This window comes from Gallus gallus, chromosome 3, assembly GCF_016699485.2.
Source record: "Gallus gallus isolate bGalGal1 chromosome 3, bGalGal1.mat.broiler.GRCg7b, whole genome shotgun sequence".
Taxonomy (NCBI): domain Eukaryota; kingdom Metazoa; phylum Chordata; class Aves; order Galliformes; family Phasianidae; genus Gallus; species Gallus gallus.
In genome coordinates, this window is record NC_052534.1 from 13,268,491 (window position 1) to 13,296,143 (window position 27,653).

At 37.1% G+C, this 27,653-nt stretch overlaps 1 protein-coding gene across 5 annotated transcripts in view; it reads right to left on the reverse strand.

Moving 5' to 3' along the window:
* Positions 1-27,653, reverse strand: part of SLX4IP (SLX4 interacting protein) — a 102,061-nt gene that overhangs the window by 58,626 nt on the left and 15,782 nt on the right. For all 5 annotated transcript variants that reach the window (XR_005858077.2, XR_005858078.2, XR_005858076.2 and 2 more), the window contains exons 4-5: positions 5,201-5,290; positions 1,658-1,781 (exon numbers count right to left, since the gene is read on the reverse strand). Coding sequence is in view for 2 of the 5 variants with exons in the window: in XM_040696951.2 (XP_040552885.1) it covers positions 1,658-1,781; positions 5,201-5,290 (214 nt within the window). In the remaining 3 variants the exon portion in view is untranslated. The remainder of the gene's footprint in view (positions 1-1,657; positions 1,782-5,200; positions 5,291-27,653) is intronic.

Below are 27,653 nucleotides of genomic sequence, written 5' to 3' on the forward strand. Positions count from 1 at the left end.
ACACTCCATCAGAACTGTGACCAAAGAGAGGAAGCTAAAACACATGATAGTGAGTTTTAGCCTTGTGGCTCACCTAGAAGGGTCCGTCTCTCAGAGGTAGGTCCCAGCTGCTCTGGTGAACACCCACCTACTATATCTGCTATTTCCTTTTCAGGTAAGAATAGACTTGAATGCAACTTGAATAAACTTGATTCTTGAACAAAGCACACCTTTCTTACAAATTACAGCCCCGAGCAAAGTGGGCTGAGGGAAGAAGAGAGATTTGGAAATTAAGTTCAACATGAACGTTCCTTATCACATACTTTTTTCTTCCTTTATTTTTTTAGTGTTAATTATTGATGTCAAGATTAAATGCAGAAAACTCATGAAACAGGAATTCTGTCTCATCCAAACTAAATACTTCTTAATCTAAAACTATTAAAGATATTAGTGACGACCTTAGGTCCTTCATTTTTACAAAATAAGGGGAACAGTCAAGCAGTTCAGTTCACAACTGTTGAGCAGTGTACCAGTATTCTGCCTGAAAAGTTCCTGATATGAAAGAAAATACAGGACCTGAAAATCTCAAGAACTCCCTCAAACTGCATCTGTCTGCATATGCAAAAGGAATCAGCTTGACTGGTAGTTTTATCTTACAAAATCATTAGTTTTGAAAACATGCGTCGACTGAGGCAAGAAATTTAAGAAAATAATCAGTGAGAAATATCACTCAGGAGAAGAAAATACAGAAAAATCTCAACAAATCTCAGAATTTCCCATCTCACCCTTTGCAGTAGTCCTCTGCTTTCAGCATAAGAAAATTCTCTTTGTTCACTCAGAACTAGAAAAGCATAGTAACAAGTTTACAACAGGCTCCAGGCTGGTAATAAACTAAAATCATTCATTTCCTAGGAACAATTTTAAAATAGCTTGATTTTCAAATGTCAGACAAACAAATAAGCCTATTAACTTCTCAAAAGCCACCTAATTAGAATGGCTAATGAAATAGCATTGAAGAAAAACTGGCAATCCATTAGGTCCTAACATTTGAAGAAAAGGTACAGTAATCATTATTTTTTATTTTAAAGAAAAGCGTACTGGAATTGCATCTACTAATTTCACTACCCTCACAAACATAAAAGTCCAACACAATTGTTCCAGTTGGGTAAATGCTCTAACAACGATTCTTTTCTGCACAGTAATTATCCCACCAAAGCCTTCCAAGGTCACTGACTTCATTATCAAATCTGTAGTAACACAGGTGAAAAAACAAATGCCACTTATCACATCATAGCAGCTTTTTAAGAATGAATAGATGGCAAGAGGAAGGAAAAAGTATTTCTAGAATAAAAAATGTACGAGTAGAAACCCGACTTCAGAAAAAAAACAGTTTTCCACGATTTTTAGAGGACCACGGATTCTTTTATTCTGCTTAATTATAGTCTCTTATATTAATTTAATGGTACAAGATGTCAATTTTTCAACAATGTACAGAAAATTAAAACCCATTCCAGTTTTTCAAAAACATAGCCGAAGAAATTTTAAACCCCAAAACTCCAGATATTTTGGCTTTACTAGATTTTGTGACAGGAAGTTTCTCATGAAAAACTAAAGAAAAGCAATTTCCACCATATTTTACCTTATTTTATTGTACTATAGTTTAAATAACTGTTTTTACCTGTAACAAACAGAGGACTTGATGATGCATGTTCCATTGACTTCCATTGACCACGTTGTTTAGGCGCTTCCAAGTAGTGTTTGATCCGTGAAACAACCACCTCTTCTAGGCATGTGCAGACCTCCTGAAATGTAAACATTGCCCTCTTCAGAGCTAAGCATTGCACGCACAACGGAAGGTACAAAATCTCTCCAACAGAAACAGAAAAAATACTATCTGCAATATGGTACTGTGGTGCTACACAGAGGTGAGAAGCACAATACTTAAGAAATGCATTAGAACAAGGAAAAGAAATTCTAACAGCTTTTCTAAACTTTTTTTTTTTAACACATTTTTATATTTTTTTCTACAATTTTGAAGAATAAGAGTAAAAGCATTATGATTCAGATGGGACACAACGTATGGTGCAATTTATTTTTAGAAAACTGCTGAAGTTCTTAGTAATAGAAATACATTATAACATTAAATATCCTTGTTTTTAAAAGAAAATTAAATTATTTTGCATGCAAAATGCACATTGTAAGTATTACAACACCAGAAATTTAAGCAAAATATTAGTAAAAATACTGCCAGGAATCATCAGCACATACTGCAAGAATCAGTACAAACCACAACAGATATTTTGGTTCAATTCAGTGTAATTTGGGAAGGAAGGACTTAGAGCTAACTTGGTCACAGTAACCTCATTCCTCCAGTTCGTTTTGATTTTTCTCCTCCTAAGTTTATCCGCTCATATTTTTCATACTTCCTTCAAAGCACAACACAACAACAAAATACAGACAACCCCGAAAGAAGAACAATCCTTTCATCCAGAATAACCACAGAAAAAGAAACACCTTTATATAAAAGCAAAATATTTCTCTCTCAAATATTAGAATACGTTTTCAGATTAAGATGCACACATTTGTGCCTTTTCCTTCAGAATCCTTATTTTCCATTATGTCTAACTTTGTGCTCATAGAAATGATATTTTGCAGCATACAAAGATATCATTTTACCTTTTTTATAGTCTTTGGACATCAGACAAAATTATATTAGCACCACCTAACATAAAATATCTTGGCTTGAAATTTAATTTGGATTTATCTACCAAGTATGTAGAGGAACATTTTTAACATATTGCTCTAAGTGAGAGCAATACACATATATAGGTCAACCACAAATAGTATTTTCTCCTTACAGCTAGAAATACACTTTCCTTTCTGCTTGAAGAATATAGTTGTAAAATACAGTATCTGCCTATTCCTCTGTTTAACTCATTAAAGTGATCTCATTACACATTCCTTCAACAGGACTACGCATTCAGGTTAGAATGAAAAGTCTAGAAAGCAGAGGAAGGAGTTTGTATTTGGTTCCTTCCACAACAAAAAGATCAGCACACATTTCCTTAATTTACATGGAAAATATTTAATTCCGGTGTTATGCCTAGGGATAAGTTTATTGGGAAAGTTTATTGTAGTGGTTTTCCACAAAGAACTATTCCGGTCTATATTTAAGAAAGTGTAAATGAGCCATTTTCAATATAATCCACTGAACAGAACTCATAACTCAGACCTTTCTGTATGCAAAATGGAGAGACTACAGCAAGGACACGAGAAGTCAGTCTAAAAAAGAAACAGTTCTTCCTTCAAGCACAAGGCTAAAACTTCGAGTTTGTTATTCTAGGGGAAAAGAAAGATGACACAAAGGACAGGAAAACTAGAAAGGGTAGGACAGAAAGAGAAAAGTTCCTGAAAAGCATCAAATTAGTGATTTGCATATGTCAGCCCAAAATGACCCTTATACACCACACAGCAGCATGCAGACACTGTGCTCAGTTAAGTGTCTAGTCAGACAACGTGCATGGCCTTTCCTAACACCATCCCCACATTAATGGGCTTATATGCAGCTCCCTGCCTGCCTCCTACAACCTGCACTCTTCTCTCCACCCTGAATAGCACTGCCAGCAGAGCACGCCCATTCCTTCTCTGCAGCAGCACCGCGCTGTGCGCCCACATTATCCCTCTGCAGGGCTCTGCATCCCACAGACAGCAGCCATGGACTTCTTCCAGGGGAAGGGAGGATCAGCAGAAACCATGCTTGCGTTACAGGGCACCTGAAAGGCACCTGCTTTTCCCCACAGTTCCTCAGACAGACAAACAAACAAGGTTGCACCACTGTTAAGGTGATGAATTCTGGAGATGTGAAAAACCTGTTGTGATGAAAATTAATGAAAAAGACATAAAAAAAAAAAGAAATAGGCATAATTTGACCTTTCCTCCCCAGTACAACAAAGACTCTGTGTAAGGCTTTCAGGAAGCAAATTGTAAAGCTATTGGAATCACACTTCTTGGTCGTTAAAATATGCAACCTTTGTACTTCTCTCAAAATACATGGTCACAGCAACGCAGTGAATGCTGCCCCGTCATGCCTCTTTACTAAATCACTCATGATCTAATTTCCTGAAATTCACATCTTTTGTTTTGGCAATGACACAAAATACATTTTGAAAGCACTTAAAAGTTATAACCACGATAGTGCCAATTATAAATAAAAGTGGTAAGGAGTATTCATTTACTTGAGGAAAAAAGTAATCTAAAAGACTTCCCATATTTTCTCCTTTGTCTGATTCTTAAAGCACAAATCAGGTGAAGCTGATAAATATTCTGCCTTCACTCCCTCGGAGCACTAATGTGCTCTTGTTTGGTTTTTTTTCCTTTTTCTTTAAACACACTGCTGTGACCATACGGGGATGCTCTGCAGTGACAAGTTAATTATGCCATTATTAGGAAAGCTATCTGCTGAAAATTACCGTAACAGAGACTTGCGGGAAAGTCCACAGGCATCTCAAACATGTCTTGCATTCATTTTCAGCAGGGAACTTCTCAAGTTCCCACACAGAGCGAAATAGGGGAAAACTCCAGCCAGTAACTCATCACGAGATTCTTACAGAAATCACAGAATCTGATGAAAGTTACACTTGTAATTTTACTGGTTGCTGACGCTCTGAATTTCCAAGATTTCATCTGCTGCCAGGATATTCAGATGATACATTTAAAAATCAAGTTTAATAATCTCCTTTAATGAGATACAGTAGTTCTGTCACACATTACCTTGCATATCATGCATATACATTATATTTTCTTGCACCCACTCTCTAAATAAAACACCGTTCACACTTCTCTAAACGTGCTAAAACAATTAATGGGCTTTTCACCAACAAGCTCTACAAAAGTGACACCCGTCACAATCCATCATTCATCACTCAGGACAGTTTACAAAAGACAAAGATATCGTCAGAGAGATGCTTTTAAAACCAAAGTCAGAAGAATCAAAACCACATGCATACACATGCAGAGCTTACAAATTAAAAAGGAAATAGAAAGCGGCCATTAGTGACCCAAAAAGCATGTGTAGTTCAGTTAGGGGCCCCACAGCAACCATTCAGTTAGGCACAACCAGCAGTGCTCTCATCGTAACGCTGAAAAATGCAGAACAGTTCAAGGCTATGCAACAATTCCCTGTGACCACATGCTTTTGAAGTAGAATTGTTATTTGTTGTACCTCCTTTTCCTGATCTGAAAACCAGCTGGTGTCTTTATTGGAGCCTTCAGGCAAAATATGGACATCCACCAAAACAGCAAAGTTCCCACACTGAAAAACAGAAAGACAAATAAAAAAAAGTAAAGAAGGTTCAGTTGTAGCTGTTGAACAGACAAGGAAGTAAAGAATCAAGTATACATATGCATCTGAGTCAGAGATGCAACAAGCAAAGTGCAGAAGTTTGTGGCAGGCTACAAAGTATGGAATTGCAAGTCGATATTTATCAGTGAACTTAATGAGAAATCAGAGTGCCAGACATACCTCAGGTAGCTAACTGAAAGCCTTAAGCTATAACAGCAAGCACCAAGCACACTGAACTTTCTTCCATCTATGCACCTCTTGAAAATGGGAATTCAGGCAAATTATTCTGGGAAAAAAATAAGCTATTCCTTCACCAAACTCCCAAAAGGAAAAAAAAAAAAAAAAGAAAAAAGGAACAGTAAAGTTTGAGGAATATATGGTAATTACCTCATGCTCATTCACATCTGTCATTCAGCCAATACTATTAAGAGTTCAATGATTATAGGACTACTACTCTTACAAGACACTTCTAGGACGATGCAGGCTCCATCCCAAAGAGGCACATACACATCTCCTTAGTTCCGCTGTGAGCTGTATCACCTCTACATAGAAAATAATGCCTCATTTCATACATAGAAGTATGGTGTGTCATAACCCTAAATTTTCCCTTTCTTCTGCTGAGACACAGCACCAAATCTCATTCACGCTTCCTTTAATGGAATAACATGCCAGGTAAAAAAAAAAACAAACAAACTTCCCCTCTTTTTTTGGCTTCTTGCATCACATCTATGGTGCAATAAACTCATTCTCTGAGACTAGACATGTGCAGTCATGGCAATTGCACATCTGGAATGCCTGATGGAATAGGAAGAACATCCTGCTACCAGACAAGCCTCAAAGGTGTACATACAACCCAGACTGAGATCTGTTTCCTTCCAAGGGGATGCTGCAGCATACATTTCCTGTTCTAACTTTCTCACTGTATTTGCCCTTTACTGCCAAACATCTGCATACCCCACCTCAGAATTCCCAGTACTAATGCAAATATTTCTAGAAATATTATGGCATATATTTTTAGTCTGCAGTTGTTCATCACCTACAGTCCAAAAGTATAAATTTTAGGCTTGTGGTATAGCAAAAAAAGAGTCTTTGATAGTACAACGAGCAACAGGATTTATGCAGTGATTTTACTAATCATGACAGCACATTTGGTAAATTAGGTTATTTCTGAGATTGTCTAATTACCCAAAAACAGAACTATTTAAATAATGATTTAACTTTATTTAAAATATGATGTATGACCAATATTGTATTGTAAGCAGAATGCAAGACTTCAGCAAATGAGGCAGGCAGAGCAAAATTAGTTCTACGTTACTTACAGGTATCAGTCACCGAAACAACAGAACTCTTTGATCTGTTTATCAAAAGGATTCTCTTTTCTCCAGAGAACCAAGCACTACCAGATGGCTGCAATAGAAAACCTCTTCAAGCTTTACAATGACGGCAAAATCTCTCTCAGAAATCTCTGGTGAACCATTAGTCAGCTCTAGCAAACTTTTGAGTTGACTACTGACCATCAAAGCTATAGCAGACACTGCGTATTATAGGAACAGAGAGGTAGTAAGTTATTCATAGTATGTCACTTACAACAACAAACAAGGGCTTGATATATTAAGAAAATTCCAATTATTTAATGCTGGGTGCTGACTTGCACTATTTGGTACTTGCTGCAGAACCTTTATTTATGTGTATAGATACAGATATACATAGATACAGAGACATGCACACATGCAAAGCATAGACTTTTTTTTAATGAGATAGCATTTGTAATTATTTTCTTTCAAATAACAATATGTCTCATTTATCAATCTTAAAACAACTTGAAAACAGAAAATAACCCTATTTGAAACAAGATGCTGAAACAGTTCCAAGTTATCTTAAAACACCACTAATAGACTAAACATTTGTAATACTTCAAAGAAAAACAAATATGTATGAATAGTGTGTAAATCCTTGTAATAGAAGAGCTTTCCCAATGGAAGACTCCTAGCCCTCAGCATTTTGGAGCAGCACTCTTTTTGTGGACATCTTATCTGGAACTATTTCAACACCAAAATCCCAACAGTTTCACCACTCAACTACAGACACTTCAGAGCAGGACACAAGGAAGCAGAACTGCCCAGGATAAATAGGATTAAAAAAATGTAAGCACAGATCTTTCTGGGTATTGTAAACTCCTATTTTTCCCAAGCCCTGAATGTGACATAAACAGCAGCTCCTGAGCATGATTCCTTTGCACTCTGACATTATACAACATATTTAATTCCTACACCTATATTTATACTTTGTATTCCTTCACATGGTACAGATTTACATATGGTATTTACACTAAGCAGCTAAATACAACTTTGATTGCCCCAGCAGCAAAGGAAGAATTCCCTGTACAGACTGAACTCCAATATAAGTAATTGCAGGGAAAGGAGGTAAGAGAAAGAAAGATATTCAATGTTTATGTTAAAAGATAGGATGCTCTTAGAAAGATTTCTAAGTTATTTTTCTTTATGCTCTGAAGACATGTAATTCTATTAAAATACTAGTTTATATTCTGGAGAAAATGCAGTGCTTTCAATCATTAGGGCTGCAAGAAGCAACGTGTCACTGAGAGGCAAACTAAAACAACTGTTTGTTTGTTTGTTATTTTCAGCCTATCTCAAGATTTGTATTGAAAAGAAATTTGAGATGCAATTGTCAAAACGGAGACCCGACACCCTGATTTGATGGGAAACACTTATGTCAATAATCATTACAACAACATTTACCGAACAATTAAATACAAAAACAGATGTGCCAATTTGATATATTCCATAATTCTAAAATTCAAAAACCTCATTTTCTCAAGTTGTATTTTTAATGTTACTGTACTCACCATAACAGTCAAGCATTGTTAAGCACAGGGTTTTAAATTATCCCAGAATGTTGTCAGTGTATTGTTATACAGTAACGCCATCTAATTCAGAACATGTTTTCTGGAATCAAACTGTTTATAAAAGTACATCAAACACTTCATGGGTTCTGCAAACTGAAAAGATAACCAAGCATGAAAACTGAATGAATAGCAGTGCAAAGCGGTAACTCAATCAAGGAAAATAACCTTCTCATAACCTGCTAAAACCTCGGCCCGGGATAATCCAATACTGGATGGATCTCTAGTAGATAAACCTGAAAAAATACTGCCACGCTCATCTTCTCAATAAGGCAGCCCCTATGTGGTACTCTCATTTGTTGAAATTGCATTGCTTCAAACAGCCTTCAAACAGTCCTTACAAACAAAACTATTTGGGAGGCTGGGGATAGGTACGGTGATTTTATATTCAGTTACATCATTCCAAATGATCACTGACCAAGGCAGAAATGGAGAGATAGCCTCTCAAGAGGCATATTAGCATTTCCCTGTTCTGTGATTATTGTGCAGATAGGAGCTGTAGAGTCAGGATTAATTGATGCCCAGTTAAAAACTAAGCGTGTGATATTTTGGCATTTTAGTAGTCCCAAAAGCTTAGGGAGTTTGCTATGTTGTTTTTACTGTACACCAATCAGTAATACATTTCCTGATAAACTTTGCTTTGTTTATAATTAAATTTTAATTACAGGACTTTGAAGCATATGTCTCAGTTTCACTGGGAGAGAAGAATGCCCTATACTGCAAAACTTCCAGTTTTCCAGGCTAAGCATATAAGAACTCCAATGTTTCTAATCCTTTTAAATTCCCTTTTGCCTTTCCAGAAAGCTGTGGTATTGAGTTACAGTGATAATTGTATTTCATATTCATTTTATGTCTATCATTTGTTTTTTGGGGTTTGTTTGTTTGTTTGCCTGTTTATTTTTAAGACTGGATCCTGACAGGCACTCAGAATTATCACAATGCAGGAAAGGGCTACTAAAGACATAATTGCTGGAAGATGCCATCAGCCCCCAGGTGGCAAAAGCACAGCTAAGAGAAATTGTGAAAACAAATTATAGGCTTGAAGGAAATATCTTCTAACAACCAGAAAAATATTTTAATATATTTCACTCTTCTCATAGTTTTTCTGGAATCAACAGATGTTCCAAGTTCAATTATACCAGTTCAAAAAAACTACAACAATAAGTATATTTTGTATTGGTCTATACATCATGCCAAATCATGACAATATATGGATGCTACCCTTCAGTTCTTCCAGACTTTTCAGAAACAAGTTTATTTTCCTACTTCAACTTTCTGACTCAAAAGAAAATGGGTTTTCTTTTTGTTTACAAATTACCACCAATTATTATCAGCATTTTGATTCTCTTTCTCTTCTAGAGCAATAGGAAAAAAAAATTAGTAAGGATACGGCACAGGAGCATTTATGTATGTTATTACACACAAAAAATATATCTTCATTTATAAATGCATCTTAGTGTTACTATGATTCAAAGTAATACACACTCAAACAGTAGGACAAACTTTTCCAGTAGTCAAATACCTTCACCTGGTTACCTGACAAGAGGAACTGATGAGTATAAAAGGATCACCCATCAGCTGATTCAGAGAGTACAGAACACACCAGGGAGAAGGCTCTCAAGAAGCAGGAACGCAAGGAGTGCGCAATTCAAGTTTGTTCTTCAGAATGGTCAAAATTTAAGAATTAAAACCATGAAGAAAAAAAATTCATCTTCTTTTGACCTTTTCTCATCTCTAAATTATGAGTGGTTGGTTGTGGAAAACTTGCAAAGCTTGTAGGTTTTTGTTTGCTCTGACATACTGTATGTCTCTGAAGAGAGGACTCGTAACCCAAAACATCCTCAAAGCTGAGCCACTCACTGTTTTATTGGTGGGTCCACAGCTGCTTGTACTGCTTGCAAAACAGGAGTACAGATCTTGAACCATAAAAAAGATTGAAGATCTGCACAACTGGAAGGGTAACTAGAAATTTGTGCCCAGAGACTTTAGCTCTGCTAGCTTGTGGAAAACATTACAGTATTTAGGACAAATACTGCAGTTTAATGAGTGTCCAGCAAACAACCAGACTGCCTTCTGAAAATCTCAAACAGAACTCTACTTTATTTACTAGAGCTTCCAGAAATTCTGACAAATGGCTGGTGGTGTTAACAGTGGATTATAAGACCTAACACCTAGATCTCATCCATCCTCTGCTTCCAAAATCTACAGGATCACTCTGCAACAGTAAAAAGGGAGCATAAGATTAACATCAACAGCCTAGTGTATGAATGTGTTAGTGGAAAGAAAAAACTCAGCCAGTGAGCTACAGGACTACTGAACCCACATTCAGGGGTTTGTATGCCCACTGATGGGTTGACAGCTAAACTAGATGATCTTAGACATCTTTTCCAACCTTCATTCTATGATTCTATACAAGCAGAGAGGTGAGAGCACTGAACAAGCCTTTTGGACAAACTTTTGGGAAAAGCAGTCTGAGCACACAAGAATGCCACTTCAAAGCAGGATGTTAAACTCTCAGAAGATGTGGATAGACAGACTATTAAATATAAGAAATGATGGGGAAAAAAAAGTGAAAACAAGTGTCAATGGTTTGCAGGCTGGCTTGGCCCTTTTCTGTGACTAATGGGGAGGGGGGGACCCACATTCCCGGGAAATGGGGAGATGGTAGGGAGATGGGCCTAAAAACACAACAGTGGCAATGACCTGAGGAGGAAAGTTATTTTACTATATAAGATACTGGAATGCAAGATAACACTATATAATACAGTATAGTTGGAAATGAAGCTAATAAGTCAAATAAAATGAGAGTGTATCCAAAAACCAAAAGCCTTACTCTAACTCTGAAGGTGAGACTGCTAGGGAGCACATGCTGCAGAGATGAGCAGAAAGGGGGGAAAAAAGGGACATCTTGTGACTAGCCAACAGTTGTATCTTTCCCTCTGAATGGAAATGAAAAGTCCTCTGGGGTATGCAGTTCTTCTCTTCGGAGAAGCAGGTACCTGGAAAATCAGATGTTCATGGAACTGGAGCATTAACTCTAAGTCCCAGAACTCTACATGATGTTATGATGTGAAATACTGATATCAAAAATCATAAAACCATGACAACAAGAAAGACATGCTGATGATTCAAGCCCCAGGAAAATGTTCGCTCAACATTTCTCGCTGTTATTGAAGTGCGTAATTATGAGAGATCCACCCAAAAGAGTAGATTAAATCAATCAAGACAACTCCTTCAAGAACACCCTAAATATCTGCCATTCTAAAGCATGTACACGTCTTTTAGTAATGCAAGAATATTTCAGTGCAAACAGAGCCCTTCAGATCATCACCCACAGCCAGGCTAAGTAGTCATTACTTAATCTAAACATCTGAACAGGTCTAGGAGAACTGCTTCATCAGGTACAATGTGAAAAGAGGCCTAAATTGCATAAGAGAATTAAGCTTGATTTACATTGTCAATCTATGCTTGTATGCCAAATCTATGTACGTTTAAAATTTTAAAGAGCAGGCCACGAAGAAACACTGATCTCTGCAGCGACCTGCATTTATGGCAGTTGGGTTTACTGGGAGGGAATATGAAAGAATTTATCTACATTAAACTATTTTCTAATTGTCAACAGTAAGGACATTGCTTAGGTACACGCCAATAGGGTGACACAGAATGAATGTTACTGTGTATCACTTCATCTTTGGTAAATGGGTGTAGATAAAGATGAGAGCTACTTCACCTAACTCTCTGCTTAAAGTATCAACAATATTAGATTAGCAGGACAAGAATGACCTTGTCCCTGCAGTACAGTACTGGAATTCAGGACAACCATTGTGGTTCTAGAAAGCCAATGCTGCAATTTAGTTTCGTACTTGTGAAAAGATAAACTAGCAAGCATCCTATAGAAACAGCTCTGAATGTTCATTCATTCATTTTCTAATGATGATCAGATACCACAGTAATAGGTATCATCATATTAAGCATTGAGAACTGATAACAGTGACCAATTCCCTCTGATTTCACAGCACTGTAGATGAGAGAAGTACTCATCTATCTAAGTTCACTATCAATTTCTATCGTATTACACTATAGTAACTACATTCAATTTCAAATTTATTATTTCGAACCATCACAGGTCTAGTGATTGTTTAAAATAACTGGAATGATTAGAGTTCCATAATATATTAAAAGGTTTTCTCATTAAAATCCTACTAAGAAACAGCAGGGTTGACTAAAGATAAAGATTCCAACAAACAAGACATCATGAACAGCAGAGACCATATAATTTTCTAAAGTATTTTAATACAGCAATTTCAAAAAACAAAAAACCCTAAGCACCCATTTCAGACCTTTAGCTTGTAAATAATTTTCACAGCTTTTCCACATATACACTCTCCACAAGGAGAGTGACAAGCCAAATTGTGACGTATAAGAAAATATTTTCAACTACATATTGGCAAGTTGGTGATGTATTTGTTAAGTAAATGAAGAAAAACCACCACGCAGAACAGCTAAGGAGCTTAGTAACGTGTTACGCTATTTCTTGTTTCTGCATATTCTACTCGTGACAAGAAGATCAAGTGCAATAAAAATTAAAGCAAAAAGGCACCACCCTGAATACTTCTGATGTAAATGGTGTGAGAGGACATAAATCCAGCCATTGAATACCATGCAAAACACTATTTACAAAATTACTGTAAAATGAAGAATAGATTAAAAAAAAAAAATCCAGTATTTGTTTGGTAAGGTAACGTGCACAGTATTAAGATAAAGAGAGAAGCAATTTCCAAGCACATGATGCATGCAGTAAGATATTTCTTGAGTTCTCTGTACCACAGCTGCAGGGTTGGGCTGACTTCCCTCGCACAAAAACAGAATAGGGAAGAGAGGGCAGGTCCCAAGCAGGAAATCATTCCACGTTCCCTAACTTTGCAACTATTTTACTAAGCTTCTGATTCCTCTTTATACTAAGAGACAAGGTCTCACCTGCACTAAAATTTATTTCCTTTCCTCCCTCTCAAGAAGATGTTACCTACCGCAGCATGCAACTACTTAAGGGGGAAGCAGGAGGCAACAGAAAACCAAACATCTGCAGCCCATGTTTCAATATAAAATATTTGCAGATGTTAACTCTTGATGCCAAAATAACAGATTAAAGATACATTGATTACACATGCTTAGGCTTTAAGACAAATACATAAAGCAGAAGTGCTTTTTATTTGCAAAACGGACTAGCAAGCCAAATGAAAAGGATTTCTCAGTATTCTTAAATCTGCTTAAGTGGTTTCAATGTTACGCTTTCCAAGTGCGTAAATGAAGTATTTTTTAACTTCACATTTTTAACTAATTTGTCTTCAAATAAATTGAAGCCAGCAAAGTATCAGAACTGTATAAAGGCTTTTTCAGAAATAACATAAGAAATCAGAAAGTGAGAATGGCATTTGATAAAAGATATTCCTTTGGATAAAATCCTTAAATTCAGTGGTAGCATATTTTGTCAACATAAAAGAGAAGGAAGCTCAAAGATATCATCAGTGTTTTATCTATAAATGTACAACAGATTAAACAAGAAACGCTCCAAATCTTACTCCTGAAAATAGAGAATCAAAGGGATAGAGAATACAAGGAATCTCAAATAGAAACAGATCAGAAAAAATAACAAGGTATTACCAGCTACAAAGCAAGATGGGGTGGAAATTTTTTATTTTTTTCTTTTTTGGAGTGTTCTGGAAAAAGAAAGGCTTTTATTTGCCATTGTATAATACATAGATTTTGTGCATAAGTAAAACATAAACAGAGTAAAAAAAAAAAAAAAAAGGAGAAGACCACAGTAGAACACTGAAGAGCTCATAACAAGCAGGAACAAGCAGTGATGTGTCCCACTGGTACCAGGCAGATGTGCTGCCAGGGAAAGGCAGCTCAGGCTGCAGCTGGGGCAACTACTACCCCATCTGCGTGTCCTTGCCCATGCTGCCTGCACCTCTTCTCTTCCTGAGGTCTTCTTGAGGTCAGTTCAGGTTGGATATCAGGAAAAATTTCTCAGAAAGAGTGGTGAGGCATTTGGCATAAGCTGCCCACAGAGGTCATGGAAAAGCATGATGAGTAGGTTTAGGGAGGGTGATTCTGCTCCCCTACTCTGCTCTCATGAGACCTCACCTGGACTACTGTGTCCAGTTTCAGGGCCCCCAGCAGAAGAAGGACATCAAGCTGTTGGAGCGGGTCTGGAGGAGGTCCTTGAAGATGATCAAAGGGCTGGAGCACCTCCCCTGACCAGTAATCACAGAATGGCCTGGGTTGGAAGAGACCTCAAGGATCACGAACCTCCAACCCCCCTGCCGGGCAGGGCCACCAACCTCCCCATTTACTAGATCAGGTTGCCCAGGGCCCCATCCAACCTGGCCTTGAACACCTCCAGGGACGGGGCATCCACAACTTCTCTGGGCAGCCTGTTCCAGCACCTCACCACTCTCCTGGTAAAGAACTTCCCCCTAACATCCAACCTAAATCTTCCCTCTTTCAACTTAAAACCGTTCCCCCTTGTCCTGCTGTTATCTACCCTTTCAAAGGGTTTACTCCGTTCCTCCCTTCAGGTACTGAAAGGCTGCAATGAGGTCACCCTGCAGCCTTCTCTTCTCCAGGCTGAATAAGCCCAGCTCCCTCAGCCTGTCTTCGTAGGGGAGGTGCTCCAGCCCCCTGATCATCTCTGTGGCCCTTCTCTGGACCCTCTCCAACAGCTCTCTGTCTTTCTTGTACTGGGGGCTCCATACCTGGACACAGTACTCCAGATGGGGCCTCACAAGAGCAGAGTAGAGGGATAATCACCTCCCTGCCCCTGCTGGCCACCCCTCTAAGGAAGGCAGGAGAATAGAGCATTAAATAGAAGATTAAAAAGTCAGTATTTATGTACATCCAGCAAGTGCATCAACTATTTCTAACAACAAAAATAAAATACAAACAAAAAACAGTGACAGTCATTACTGCAAATATTCATCTATCCACAACTCAGTTGCTCAGACTGAGGTTTGGGGTGCACCTACCATTTATATGTAAAAGGTTTGTAAAAATTATTTAATCTACTTGAAATTCTTCACTGGGGGAAATGATTATTTAAGCTCATTGTGAATGATTTTTACAGGAAAAAGAATACTGAATTACCATAGAAATAAAGAAACTCAGAACTTGACGCAATTATAGATTGATCTGTAATTGGTTTTGTTTGTTTCTACAATTCTTTGTCACATTGAGCACATTGATAGGTACTTTATTCATGTGTAGTCAATTAAGCAATAGAAACCCAAGAGAAAGCGCTGATTTCAGTATAATGTACAGACAATCTGGGTAACACATTGCTCATTTTCACCTACTATGAAGTACAACAGAAACAACACGCTCCCAGGATTTCAGAGAAGTCTATTTTTAAAGCAGAAAGGAGGAAAAAAAAAAGAAAGGTAGAAGGATTAATTTATTTTCAGAATTTCTGTTACACTGAGCTCAAAAAAGATGTTGCTTCAAGGAAGAAAAAGGACATAACTCTATGTTAAAAATACTGCCAGTACCTACGATATCAACTGGTATTTGAGAATGCATTTTAGAAAAGTTTTAAGTTTCAAAGCTTCTTTTTTTTTTTTTTCCTTTCAAAACCCATGGATTATGTTACTAATTGGGAATATTTGGGACATATTCCCACAATTATGTTCATAAATGCTGAGTTCCAGTGTTAATTACCAGCAATGCTAACACATTTGGAAAACATTAAAATCACTTAAATTGATAAAGTGTTGATTTTTTTATTTTATTTTATTTTTTGGTAACAAAATGTACATTTGTAAGATATAGAAAGTGATATTGGATCAATTCAAAAGTTCACAGTGAACTATGTCTCATGACTGACAGGGGCTAATCTATGTCTACACATTTAAAAGAGAGAACAAATAATGAAACCTCTCCTCAGTAGCCTTGTTGGATGTTCAGCACCTCAGATGAGAGGATCCAGATAGGCTGTATCTGTACTTAGTAGTCATCAGTGATAGTTTACTCACAGAATTTGTCAGAGCGATGTGTAAAACTACAAGCGGGCAAACAAACCAATCTCACATGCATGAAGAATGGCATCTTCTAACTCATTTTAAAACGGTCCTGTCGGTTTCATTCAGCGCCCTCAGAGTAACAGTCCTTTCTTGTTTATCACTTCCCACCATCCATGATTTAATAGGCCAACTTAACTCCCCACCCATCTACCTCCCTACCTCCAACTGTTTCTTTTCCAGGCTGAATAGGATTAAATCATTCCTTACATTGAAGGAGTTCCATACCTTCCAGTAATTCTCACAGCTCCACTAAGGAGAACTATAAACATACAGAGTGATAAAAAAATAGACGTGCCTTCAATTTGTACCACAGCTCGGTGATGGTATTTACTTATGTTGTCTTCACTCTGTTCCTAATATTTCCCAGAAATATTTTTGCTTTACAAAATGCCACAGCGAATTAAGCTGATGCTTTCAGAGAACACTGTAAACTTTAACAACACTTTCCCATGTGGTGATAGGTTGTTCAGCAGCCACACACATATGTTTGGAGTTCCTCTCCCTCACTCAAACACACATCACATTCATCTATTGCTTTATATTACAGCCACTAAATACTGTGAGATCTTTTGCAACGCTTCAATGTAATCCTTTGCTATCCAGCTCCCTTCTCATTTACAAACAGGTACTGCCACAGAGTTTCCCACTTCACTCCATCTCTCCCTTTATCCTGGTAAGCCAGGTAAGACTTGTTTTGGTTTTTTTGTTTTGTTTTGTTATTTTCTCTCAGTGAAAGCAACTTTACCAAGCTCACTTAAAGCAATTTGCCAATCACTTTCATGGAATCTAAAGGGGTTACAACAACCAGATTTCTCTGGTCTGTACACTCACTGGTCCCTGTAAAGAAGCCAGCAGGCTGTGATGGGAGGTCTCTCTTTACAACGGGTGTTCTGACTTTTTTTCCCAAAGCACGACACAAATGCATACATCTATTAATTCGACGCCAACAGAGTTTGCGCTAATCTGCCGATACATGTTAGACACTGACCTGACAGAGTTACCAGTCCTATAACAGGAGGCACTATCTAATACATGAAGCGGTGGAAGTTTGCAAAGAATAAGCTTTGCTGAAGTTTACTACTCACCTATATGCAAAAATTGGGCTTTTTGTGTACTTACTCCAGTGCAAAGTACAAAATAACGAACATAAGCAACTATATCAAGACCCACTGTTGTGGTGTTTTCTATTTCATTTTTTTTTCTTTACAGCTGAGAACATAACAATATTGGAAAACTAGTTTTCAGCGTTTGCCTGCTTCAAAAATTACAGCTTTTTAACAACATCTTAGCAATCAGCAAAGTGCTATAAATGTTTCTCTGTACTCCCTCCTATTGTGCACATAGAATCATGCTCAGCCAATGCTTCTTCCTCATTCTCTTTCCTCAGATTAATTCTGCTTCACTCACCCAGGTTTCCCCTATGCTAAAACAAACTGCAAAAAGACCCAACAACACACTTCTGTATCTAAGGCAATATTCCCATGCAAAACAGTCCCTTTTTTATTATTTGAATTGTTTCCTAACTAAAGGTAGACCCTCTCACACAAAACAGAGCAAGGAGCAAAAGAATCTATCATTGATCATTTGCGTATCACAAAAAAAATCACCATGTCATCTACTGCTTCACAATATTTCTCAAGGATTTAAATTCTCCATTCAAGACTTTCTTTGTGTCTGCCATGGTCACAATTCCTCCCCCCTTAATGCATCCCCTAAGTGGGTGGGGATTATAGGAAAACTGACAGAAAGCAGCTCACTAAAATAAGATACAGTACCTAATACAGAGCAACGAAGATGTTACCTATCTGAATTAAACCTTGTCCAATTGCAAGGTTTATATGTATGCAGCAACTTGTTAAAACAAAAAAATAACTTGGAATTATTTATGTCCTCAGTGCAACTCACTGCCCATAACCCAAACCTATCTGCTCGGCTCCGTAAGAGAGAAACACAATTCGTAAGCAGCAAGCATTGCTAACCACTGCATTGCAATTTAACATCCACAATCAATAAAAACCAGACAACTACCACTGCCATCTTCTTCAATACGCTACAAGGGGTAAATTATTTCATCAGTTACAATTTTGCCCTTCCATAAAATGTTTTCAAATTAAAAAAAAAAAATCTTAAAAACTGAGAGCAATACAGCATTTTGCATTAATAAGAACAGTGCATTTTTCTGGAAACAAGTCAGTGATCACTTGCCACAGCTGTAAAAAGCAGATTCTGGTTACATTATATCCCAACAAAAACAACTGTTCCTTAACTTTCTAGTCCTTTTAATTTACTATCATATCAAGGACATATAAGTCAAATTTTTAATCACCAACACAACAACAACAAAATAATAATGTTACTGCATCACTGTAAGAGAAGACTTTTTCCTCTGCTTGCTGAACTACAGTTCTGGTCAATGTCATTCTCAGTTCCCAAGCTTCTTTCCACCTCTCCTTATCTCTGTCTTCATTTTCCCACTGTCAAAGCCTGTTTTTTCCAGGAAGGAAAGTTATGGTAAAGATGAGGAATATTGTTCAGCACCTCTTTGCCCTTTGGCACTGCTATCAAGCACTGGGATTTTATCTACCACATTAGCAGAGATCTTACAAAAAACACATTCCTTTTTGTATAATGTACATGGTGGTCATTCAAACAATAACCAGTAACAGATGTCTGAAGTGAGGAGAATGGACTATTTAAGTTAAACTTTATAAATTCTGATGATACTTTCCCAGATTTGAAACCATGACACTTAATTTATAACTATCAGTATGGCCATATACTTTCCTTTGTCTGTTTATTTCTCGCTCCAGCCTCAGTAAGTATACTTTGTCCATCGAGTTTTAAGTTTCACTCCGACCTTACAGATAATCTTACCATCAACTTACATTCATTTAGTGGTGTAAAGATAGTGGTAAAAAAAATGAAAGTCCCTCTGCAAAGAACCAATACCCAAATAAGGAATCCTGACACAGGCTATGAACTTAAATGCTTACTTAATATTAGTGGTCGCTTTTAGCATCCTTCAATGACCACCTGGGAAAGTTTCTATTTCAAAGGAAGGAAGCACAGAAAGAATAGAAGTATAAAAGAGTACAAAAGAAATGTAACTTGGAAAAAAATTGTACATTGAAGCTTTAGCATTGCAAGATGTATTTATTTTCTTAAATTTATGTCTGCTTTCCAGGAATTTTTAACAAACACACTCAGTGTGCACAGGAAATAAAGGCTATTTAAAGCAGCTATCCTCTACAGTTCAGTATTTCAAGAAAGTATTGAAGATTTCGGAATGAACTACACCAAAAATCTATTTTCATAAACCATGCCTGCCAATAGCACTTTTATTCAGATAAGGAGTAGTTCTACAGATCAGTGTGGAACAACAGTCTTTACACCGGTGTGTTGTGTTTAATTACCTTATTTTCACAATCACTTTTACCAGATTTCTATATGTACTTATGGTCAAAACTACTTAAAGAAATATTTGTATTACTTTTTAATGACTGCTACGGAAAATCCAATTCAGCTACCATATCATCAGTATCACCGGCGATGGAAATGAATGGACTTTAAAAGACAACATCAAACTCCGCTGCTGGAACATTAATGCACAGATGTAGGAATGGTTTACAGACACACTTCACAATTATTTGTTGCTCTTCAGAAAAAAATTCATCCCTTAAGATCTTTAAACTTGCCATTATGTGAAAAACAGCCCCAGATCCTCTAAAAGTTTTCTGTTCTTAAGATTTTGTTAAATATTCAAAGATAAACCAAAATTTCAGCAATGCAATACCAACATTTTAAGGCTTTGCAATCCGCTTCAACAGTATAAATCACTCGTATTTTGCTCAGGACATTCAGCCATGGAATTTCAAGACCATTTGGGGAGTAAGTTTCTCCTCTGGAAGAAAAGCAGTGCAACAGTAGCTTCCTGTGTAAAGGTTTTGCCCTCTGTGGGATAGATAAACAGATTTATGAAGCATTCTTCCAACAGACAGATCATGTTACAGGCCAGAAAGTTTCTTTTTCCTCCTTACAATATTCACCTGTACCCACGTTATTGGAAACCCACAAAGTTAGAAAGACAGGCTGACAAGATGGAGAGTCTTTTTTGTACACTGCAAAACATTTCTGTTTCTAAGCAATGCCTGCCAGTAGTCAGAAGACTGATGCAACTAATAGAATACAGTTGGAAAGTTAAAAAAGCTACAGCTATTACACAGTGTGTATTAAGTGCAAAAATCACAGGAGCAAAAACAAGAGGCCGAACCCTCACTGGTCCAGATTTCACCTACTGAAGACAATGGCTGGTAAGGCTACACCAGCTGAGGACCTCCAACATCATCTGCTAAACTACATTGTTATGGCAAGTTTTTAGCTGTACATGTCTGCAGCTATTTAAAGGCCAACAAAGGAAGGAGTACGCTTTTAAGAGTTAAAAAAAAAAAAAAATAGAGGCTTTTCTTGGATTTCAACATGAGAGAGGGGAAAAAAACCCAACACTTAGAGGGTATTACTCCTTGGAAAGCACGAGCTCATTTTTTTCAAGTTAAAAAGGAGGCGGTGTACTAGACTCATAACTAGCTTTGTTAAATCAAAAAGATGACAGATTATGGTTCCTGGATGTCAGGAATGCTGAATACAACAAAGACAGGAACATGCGACCATACAGCCCATTTTATCTCCGTCACATTAGCGGAAGAAAGAAAAGAATACTGCCTTAACGTATCTGAGAATATAGCCACCTAAGTATAGCACCATATTCCTTTTTGCTTGAATTCAGTAACAAAGATCTACTCAGAGCTTTAAGAAAAAACACAGCAAGACAAACATTCGTATATAGCTAACACAGCAAAAATGGGTGTTATTGATCAACTGATATGACTACGTAGCTAAGGTATACAGTTAAATGAAAAGGACATATTCCCTTGTCAGACGCAAAGAATGGCTTTATGCCATCTACTGCAAAGTAATTAACATCAAAGAGAACATTAGAAGCCAGGGTGTGGAAATATTTACAATCATTAATATTAACGATTACCACACAATAGAAGTGCTAGATGCTCCAAATCTTGCAGACTTTAAAGGTTTTCAGTTCACCCTTAACATTCCTTCATTAGGCTGAAGATTATCTCAAATTATTCACCTAAAAATTAATAAATAACAGCCACGCTGAGCTTAGCAAAAGTCATCTCTTTTTGAATCTGTACAATAAGTCATGAATAGCTGAATGTGCACGACTAGCAAAAAATTCTCCTTAATTGTTGGTGATTGATGAATAACCTTTCACAGATCATAATTTCATGTGATGCTTCACAAAAAAAAGTCAAAAGAAAAATTATAACCTTGAAATACCCCTACAACTTTATCATCCAAACATCTTATGAAAAAAGAAAATAAGACATGACATGCCCCTGCATGACTCCAGGTGGAGTTAAACAGTTTCTCAAAATGACCATGATAGGGGCAGGCAAGAAACTGATTAAGTAAAATTGGCCATATTGATGATACACTGACTTCTATAAGGAAATGAACAAAATGAGGTGCCCCATCAAAATTTCTGCCAACTGAAACTATACAATTACCGACAATAAACCAACATTCTTTCTTTAGATTAGTACTAGAGAAAGAAAAAACATTTTATGACTTGTACTTCAGTGACACCAGCTTCTCTTCCCAGGTTGCAAAGCACAGTGCAGACTACAAAGCAGGTGACTGCCATCAGCATCTCCCAAACACGACGCTTTCTAACATCTACATGTTCCCAATCTCTTCATACCAAGCTGGTAAAAGCAGACTTCTGCCTAGCAAAGAAATTAATCTTGCTACTCAAGATTTTCCAACAGTTTGGATCTCCTTTGTAATCCCTAATTCTCATCTCACTATTGAGCCATTACTAATCCCTGTTTTACCCCTCCTACTCCATACTGTGGAGAATGAAAGAGAGAGCAGTAGACTCCACTCCCCATCTTCTCTCCATTATATCTTTCAAACCTCAGCTTCCAGTTTGACACTACGTTCACATCCCTGCTGCAGTGTTCACATGCACTCGTTACTTTCTGCTCCTTGCTCCCATTCCACTGGCTCTCCTAACAGTTCACCTCTGTTTCTTCACTCAAACTACTGGATTCCTGTATTCTGCTCTCATGCTTTAAGTAACAGATAAAAACGATTTGCTCCCTCACTTTAACGTACATTTATCATTTTTTCTATCAAAGGAAATTAATCCAGGCCAGATAGCTAAACAAGAGCAATGAAATACTAGTGGTTGACAACCCTGCACATAGCAGGGGAGTTGAAACTAGATGTTCACTGTGGTACTTTCCAACCCAGGCCATTCTATGAAATACACTGATTATCTTTATTCATAGGCTCTGGGAAAAACTGTATTTTTTTCTTTTAACTGGGAAAAAGATTCATTTGAATTTTAGCAGTCACAAATCATCTGGTCTGAGTGGTAGTCAGTAATGGCAGCAGAATTTAACCAGTATTCTGACTGACTTCAGAATAATGGAGTTGCCTTTTAAGAGATTCATACCATAGCTTACCCTATCAGCCAACTATCCCTAGAATTGATTTGGCCCCCAATAAGTTAGTTTATCCATGCTGCAACTGTCTGATTTTGCAATGTTTAAAGTGGCAGTCTTACTCCAGAATGGATCAGCATGCATTCCATATTATGCTGTCATTTTGATCTCTTTTTAATAGAAGTTACAGGAAAAAAAAAAAAAACTTCAGATAGATCTGTATAAGCTCATAGGGTGAAATATTTTAACTAAGTGCCTCAGAGATAATGGAATTAATTAATGATTAATGGCAGCCTGCTCAGAAGTAGTGGCAAATTTTATTTGGTGATTACACATCCTACATCCTATCTTGTAAGCAAATAGCCCTCTCCCTCCCCTTGCTGAAATTCTGTAGATATGTCTAGTAACGTCACATTTTTAAAAATGATCTACAGAACAGTGATGTATTAGAAATACAGAGAAGACAAGGACAGAGATTAATATTTCATGTGAATCCAAAGTAATGGGATTAAGATAACAAGTGGCTTTCTATTCATCAAATGAGGAAAAAAAAAAATAAAAGTACTGATCAAATTCTCCCTGCATTTGTCTTTGTAGAGTGCCTACACAGATTAATGGTGAAGGAAGATTCATTGCAAGTGCCAGTCTATAGCTATACTAAAAATACAAAATGATTCTTAAAGTGACTTCATTTCATGTAAGCTATGCTTGTTTTACAAACTGCTTGCAGTTTTTTTGTTTTGCTTTGTTTTTGTTTTTGTTTTTGCTATGAAGGCTAAGGTCAGTGTTTGCGCAAACTCTCAAAGTAGCTGGGAAAGAAACAAAATTCTATGCTTTCTTTAGAACCATTATTTTAGTATAATGTAGCACTTAAACTTTGTTCAACTAACACAGCCATTTAATGTATCAAATAATCTATCTTATTATTAACTGCAAACCCTCAAAGATACCAGAACTACTATTGATTAGTAAATGAATAATATTACAAGAATAGACATGAAGGAAGAAATGAAGAAAAGGATCAGAACTTGCAGTCTTTACAACCTCTTGTGATGAAGATGATATGGTGGTTTGACGATATTAAACATATGACCACAGCACTTGCAGTTCATAGTGGAAATAATAATAATGAAAACATGTTAAATACAAAAAACCAAACCACATGAAGCCACATCAGATCTACAGATAAGTGAGGCCTGAAAGAAATCTATGTTCCTGTCTCTGTAGGTAAATTTTATACAGATTGAAGTCACAGGTTCTTGTGTAATGCATTTTTACTCTGCCTACCAGTTTATATGAGAAAAACATTCATGAAATGTACAGCTCTAACATAATTTTAAAGAGTCTAAAGGCAGCTGAAAAACAAGAACAAGAAATCCCTAGTTTCACTAAAAGTAGAATTGATGATTCTAAAAAACCTTCTTTGATCTACTATCTATTTGAAAGAGCTAAGCTCAATGCAGACAGTAATTGCTGACAAATCCCAACAGTAAACAAACCAGTTTCACATTTTACATATTACCAAGAGGCTACAGAATTAATGGTTACAGCCAAAGAAATGTTGACACAGTTGCACATTGAGCCTTAACATGCTGATCATGTTAAAATAGCGCACAAGAAATATTTTTCCACTTTGTAAAAAGCCAGACTGTTTACACGCTTAAGTGGCGAGAAACTTTACTGCCTGTGTGTGGTCTTATAATTTCAGTATCACAACCATGAATATAAAGAGAAGCAGCATGAAATAACCTATTATAATAAAATGAATGCCAGATAGCCAATATTACAAATGTTGAGATTTAAACTTCTCAAAATGAGCATTAAAACATGCAAATATCCACGTTTACTGATTAAAAAATTACATAAAGCTTTCCCAAAAGTAAACAGAGGGATTATATTTCACAGAAGGAAGCTATTCTTTGTTCCCTTCACATTGTTTAGAAAGAGAAAAAAAACGGGAACAAAAATTAAGAAATTTAAAATAACAAATATTGTCATCAGTAAAAAACAACACTGATAGCTTTGTTTGTATCATCTCACTACATAAGATGTATTAAATTACAGCTATAAGTATTACAACACATCAATAGTACATGGAAACGTACTGAAATATCTTTTGTAAAGCTGTTGCTTTAGTTGGAAGCCACTGGAAAGTCTTCTGCAAAATCTGGTAAGTTTGTTGTCGTTTTTTTTATTATTATTATTATTATTTTTAAATAAGATGGAGACCAATTGCTTTCAATTTACGGATGACAGTACTGTCAATCCATTAAAGAAGCTGCTAGCTATCTGCAACACAAGGAGATCAATTAGTTGCTTTACCACTACAATCATGCATTTTAAAAAAAGTAAATACTGACATAGGAAGGGAAGATGGGACAGTTTCGTATGCTTAACCTATGTTTTGTAATGAAGCATAAAATACCTACAATTTTGAAAAGCAAGTACAGAGTATGAATGAAATACATAGGCCACTCTCAAAGCAATGCCTCTCATGTTACTGTATTGCTCCATAACCTCAGGGAGAGCTATTGGTAATATGGCAGTAGAGGCTGAACCTTCCTGCCAATATTCTGTTACGTTCTGTTGCCCTGTAACAGATGGCAACAGAGGTGCAGTCTGACAAAGCAGCATCTGACATGGAAATTCATATGAAGCAAAGGTGTGGAACATACGAAAATTACATACATTGACTCTTGCTGAATTTTTGTGGAGACCAAACAGTTGATGTGAGCACAGTAAGGTAGTGAGTTGTGCATTTCAGCAGTGGCAACAGCAGGTCAACTCCACTGGTACAGATTTTTACAAGCTTTTACAAGCAAGGTTCTCTTCACTGCTGACAAAAATGCAGAGCTAACAGTGGTGACTGTGTTGAAGAATTGTGTTTTGCAGCTGAGAATTTGCTCTATTAAATACCGTTTTTGTCTTCTTTGTATCTGTTGTAGTTTCCATGGAAATAAATTACAAGCCTTACCTTCAGAGTGACCTACACATTTTTTTCAATCCCTCATTACAAGGATCCACAGCAGTTGAGATTCTCCTTCCAACTTAACAACAAAAAGCAGATACCATAATCTTTGCAGTATCCAATTGTTAACCCTATTGTCCATAGCTGAAATTCTAAAATCTCATTGGAAATTAAAAAGAAAAAAAAGTTAAAAAGTAAAAAAGTAAATTAAAGTAAAAGGTTGTATCAAGAACATGAGTATAAGGGGTCAGAGACAGATTTCTGGTTCCTTACCATTCTATCTGTATTTTTTTTTTCCTTTTCTTCCTTCTTCTAGTGTTCATTTGTGCATATAGGAAGATAGAGAAGGAAAAATCTCCTGTTAAGACTTCCACATGTTTACTTACCATTGATATTTTTTTTTTTTTACCGTGCACTGGCAAAGCAATTTTCTTCCAAAATAGCCTCATATCTAAAATCTCTTTATTAAAGTTAGATGAGAAAAAAAATCATATATATCACGGATGAACAGAGTAGCACTGTGGGCCTAACCCAATCCAATTTCGTTTGGGACGCTCCCGCTCCGCGAGGCTGCGCTCGCTCCCCCGCCTGGCACCGAACAGCACGCGTGCCGGGCCGCGCTGCGGGGAGGCGCTGTCCGGGGCCGGCCTGGTGCTGAAGCGCCTCCCGCCCCGCGCTACCAACGGGGTCCCGATGCAGCGCACGTAGCGCTGCGGCAGCGTTTCTCGGCGCGAAGGTTATCAAACCTTGCCTTCAGCGCCCGCAGAATGCCTTTCAGTCCCAGCATTATCTGAGCTTTCTTTTATTTTCTTTCTCTCTAGAAGGCAGCATCAAAAGCCTACAAATCCTCTCTTCCCTGAACTGTCATTCTATTACCGACCATTATTTCAATCAAGAAGGAAATGACTATTTCTTATGCATTCAATCTTCAAAAAGGAGTAAAAGAAAAAAGAAAAGCATCAAAGCCTTTAAGGCAGCAGAAAAGCTGCCATAAAACTTTATGCCACACATTTCTTCAGTGTAGAATTATTGGTAAACATTCAGCTTCTGCTCTAGTCCAGAAACAGTAATGGGTTGTTTGAAGACAGCTGCAAACAACAAAGAAAGGCCTGACTGGGAATTTATTTCGTATAAAATCAGATTGCAGAAGCTTCCCATAGAAGTCACAGAGGGAAGCTGCAGAATACACAAGTATTCAGTGACAGATCTGCTTTCCATTAAGCTAGAAGCTTTAACTGTTCCAATCCCATTATCTGTTCAATATCAATTCTACATTATTGCATTTTCATGCTTATATCCTGTAGTTAATCTGTGATTTTCAAACTTAAGCACACACCTCTGCTATTCAACAACAGTTACACAACTGCAACTTTGTCCCTGAGTTGCTCTCCTCACTGGATACTGACTTTTTAGAGATTGTTCCACAATCCTGTCACTTTTCCTTTTACTCTTTCTTTCCCTAGTTCTGCTAGACTGGTAGTAGTGTCTCTAAAGTGCTACTTTAGTACTACTGAAACATAAAAAGGAGATCTTCACTTCTGAGAACAAGCCCTAACAGAACAAATTTTCAGAAGGTCTTCTCACAGCGTGGAAAAGCCTGGGATCAAATAAATGGAAATCTCCCATCGCGTAGCCCACAATGGACTTACGAGAAAGAGTAGAGAAAGAGTAGAGAAAGAGTAGAGAAAGAGTAGAGAAAGAGTAGAGAAAGAGTAGAGAAAGAGTAGAGAAAGAGTAGAGAAAGAGTAGAGAAAGAGTAGAGAAAGAGTAGAGAAAGAGTAGAGAAAGAGAAACACCTTCAGGATCTAATCTAGCTAATGTGCATCATTATAAATGA